Source organism: Gopherus flavomarginatus, chromosome 1, assembly GCF_025201925.1.
Source record: "Gopherus flavomarginatus isolate rGopFla2 chromosome 1, rGopFla2.mat.asm, whole genome shotgun sequence".
NCBI classification, from domain to species: domain Eukaryota; kingdom Metazoa; phylum Chordata; order Testudines; family Testudinidae; genus Gopherus; species Gopherus flavomarginatus.
Genome location: NC_066617.1, coordinates 375,494,718 through 375,497,600, shown reverse-complemented (window position 1 = coordinate 375,497,600; position 2,883 = coordinate 375,494,718). Strand labels below are relative to the sequence as shown.

At 49.0% G+C, this 2,883-nt stretch overlaps 1 protein-coding gene across 1 annotated transcript; it reads right to left on the bottom strand.

Moving 5' to 3' along the window:
• Nucleotides 1-1,323: 1,323 nt before the first annotated feature.
• Nucleotides 1,324-2,271, bottom strand: LOC127053516 (olfactory receptor 52M1-like). The gene has a single exon (XM_050958402.1). The coding sequence runs from the start codon at nucleotides 2,269-2,271 to the stop codon at nucleotides 1,324-1,326; it is 948 nt and encodes a 315-aa protein (XP_050814359.1).
• Nucleotides 2,272-2,883: the final 612 nt, after the last annotated feature.

Below are 2,883 nucleotides of genomic sequence, written 5' to 3'. Positions count from 1 at the left end.
CTGCACCGTTTTCTGCCGAGCAGCCAGGAGATGACGATGGCTAGCGGTCGTACTGCATCATCTGCTGCCAGCCTAAGATGTAAAACATAGATGGATCAAAACAAGAAATTGACCCAATTTGTTTTGTTAAATTAACAGGCTCCTAAACCCAGGGTTTTGAGTTCAATCCTTGAGGGGGCCATTCTGTGTGACAGTTGTTTGTGTTTCTCCTTGATCCAAAGCCTTCCCTGTTGTTGATTTCAATTCCCTGTAAGCCATGTCATCAGTCGCCCCGCCCTCCATGATCAGTGCAGAATCAGAAGCACCTTTTTTCAGTGCACAATCAGAAGCTGCAAAAGCAAAACCAGGCGAGGAGGCGACGGCAACGTGGTGACGAGAGTGATGAGGACATAGACATGATCATAAACTTCTCACAAAGTGCAGGCTGGGCAATGTGCCCAGCAATGTGCACATCATGCTGCTGAGCTCTGCTGCTGAGCTCTGCATGATCACCAGTGCTGATCACCTCGCCACACTGGCCAAACAAGAAATGAAATTCAAAAGTTCGCGGGCCTTTTCCTGTCTGCCTGGCCAGTGCATCTGAGTTGAGAGCGCTGTCCAGAACGGTCACAATGGAGCACTCTGGGATAGCTCCCGGAGGCCTATACCATCGAATTGCATCCACACTACCCCAAATTCGACCCGACATGGCCGATTTCAGCACTAATCCCCTTGTCAGAGGTGGAGTAAAGAAATCAATTTAAAGAGCCTTTCAGTCGATAAAAAAGGGCTTTGTCATGTGGAAGGGTCCTGGCTTAAATTGAGGTAACAATGCTAAATTCAAACTAAAATTGTAGTGTAGACCAGGCCTCAGCTCACTACATCGCAGCCCTGCTCCCAACGCTCAGCTGATTTTATTTAGTTTCCTGGCTTCCCTCTCTGCTCCAGAATGTCCTATGAGCCCCAGTGCAGTGTCCTCACTGCTCGTTCCTTGCCAGGCTGCAGCAGATCCTGTCCCAGCCCCAAAGCAGAGGGAGTGGGGGGAGGAACGCAGAGATGATCCAGCAAGTGGAAGGGTTTGGAGAGGAGGGGAGCAAGTAAGAGGTCGGATTTTGGGGGAAGATGTTGAGAATGGAGCGGGGCCTTGGGAGAATAGGTGGGATGGGGAAAGGGGCCTTGTGGAAAGAGGTGGATCAGGGGGCAGGGCCTTGGGGAATTGACAGCACTGGGCATGGGGCCTCAGATATCCAGTTAAAAGTAATTAGAAAGGTGGTATCCAGCACCATGTCACCAGCCAGCTCTGCACAGACTTCGGTCTGAAAGCCAGAGCACCAGGAGAAAACGTTAGGCCCCTTTATGAATAAAGAGCCAGAGAAGCCTGCCCCGGATCTGTTTGGTCCTCACCCCATAGATGATGGGGTGCAGCATGGGGGGCAGCAAGAAGTACACATTAACAATAAGAACATGGAAATGCAGGGGCACATTTTGGGCAAATCTGTTCATGAGGGCGATGATGAGACCTGGGATGTAAAAGGCTAAAATGATAAAGAGGTGGGAGCCGCAGGTTTCAAAAGTCTTGATCCGGGCGTCCTTTGTGGGGAGGCTGAAGATGGCCCTGAGGATCAGGATATAGGACACAATGATAAAAATCCCATCCATACTAATCACACCGAATTGCACAAAGAGGCCGTAGTAACTACTAACACGGGTGTCGGCGCACGCCAGGTTCACCACAGCTATGTGTGCGCAGTATGGCTGGGGGATGATGATGGTTCTACAGTAAGGCCATTGTCTTGCCAGTAAGGGATAGGGAAATACAACAATGCAACCACGCAGCACAACGGCCAGGCCAATCTTGGCCACCCGGGGATTCGTCAGGGTCATGGAATGTCTCAGGGGATTACAGATGGCCACGTAGCGATCCAAAGCCATGGCCAGGAGGATCCCAGACTCCATCACATAGGAGCAGTGAAAGAAGTACATCTGAGTTAGGCAGGCACTGAAACTGATCTCCTTGTAACTGAAACAGAAGATTGCCAGTATTTTGGGCAGGATGGATGTATAAAAAACCAGGTCGGTGATGGCCAGCATGCAGAGGAAATAGTACATGGGTTTATGGAGGCTCTGCTCCATCTTCACAATGAACAGGATGGTGAAGTTCCCCAAGATGGCTATTATGTACATAGTGCAGAAGGGGATGGAGATCCAGACATAGGATGTCTCCAGGCCAGGAATGCCCAGCAGGATGAAGGTGGAGGGTTTGGTGAAGTAGGTTGTGTTGGAACTTGACATGGAGTAGAAGAGAAGGTGTCCGACTCTGAGGCAGAACAGTGTCACCTGTATGTACCGTACGGTCCCCTGACTTACTGTGTGTGCCGAGGGTCTAGGGTGATGGTCGCAGTATAAATACCTGGATGGAGAGACAATGTGAATCTGAGACACTATATCCTCTACTGGAGGCTGGTTTCATGGAGGGAGTAGATTTTCACTCTGATAAATGACAGTTTCATTATTCAGAGAAATGAATTATGAAGAACTGACCCTACTAATTCCAATTCCATATTTGATGGTGCTCCCTGCTCAATAAATCCTGCACCTCATGGGGTGGGAACCTTACTAGGCTGCAGTAGAAATCACGAGTGTGAATACTGATTATCCACCATTGTCCCTTAGGCTTTTCCTACACTGACACGTTTTATTTATGTATTTATTGATTGTCAATAATCCCCTTTTGCCAAAGACACAGGGGCAGCGTACACACTGCAAAGCCACTTTCAACGACAGACTCCTCAGCGTCAGTGACATCATATAACCATCTCGACAAGACTTTTCCATAAACTTTTTCTGGCAAAGTGCCAGTGTAGACACTGGCGCTTGTTTTGATCACTGTAATTGGCCTCTGGA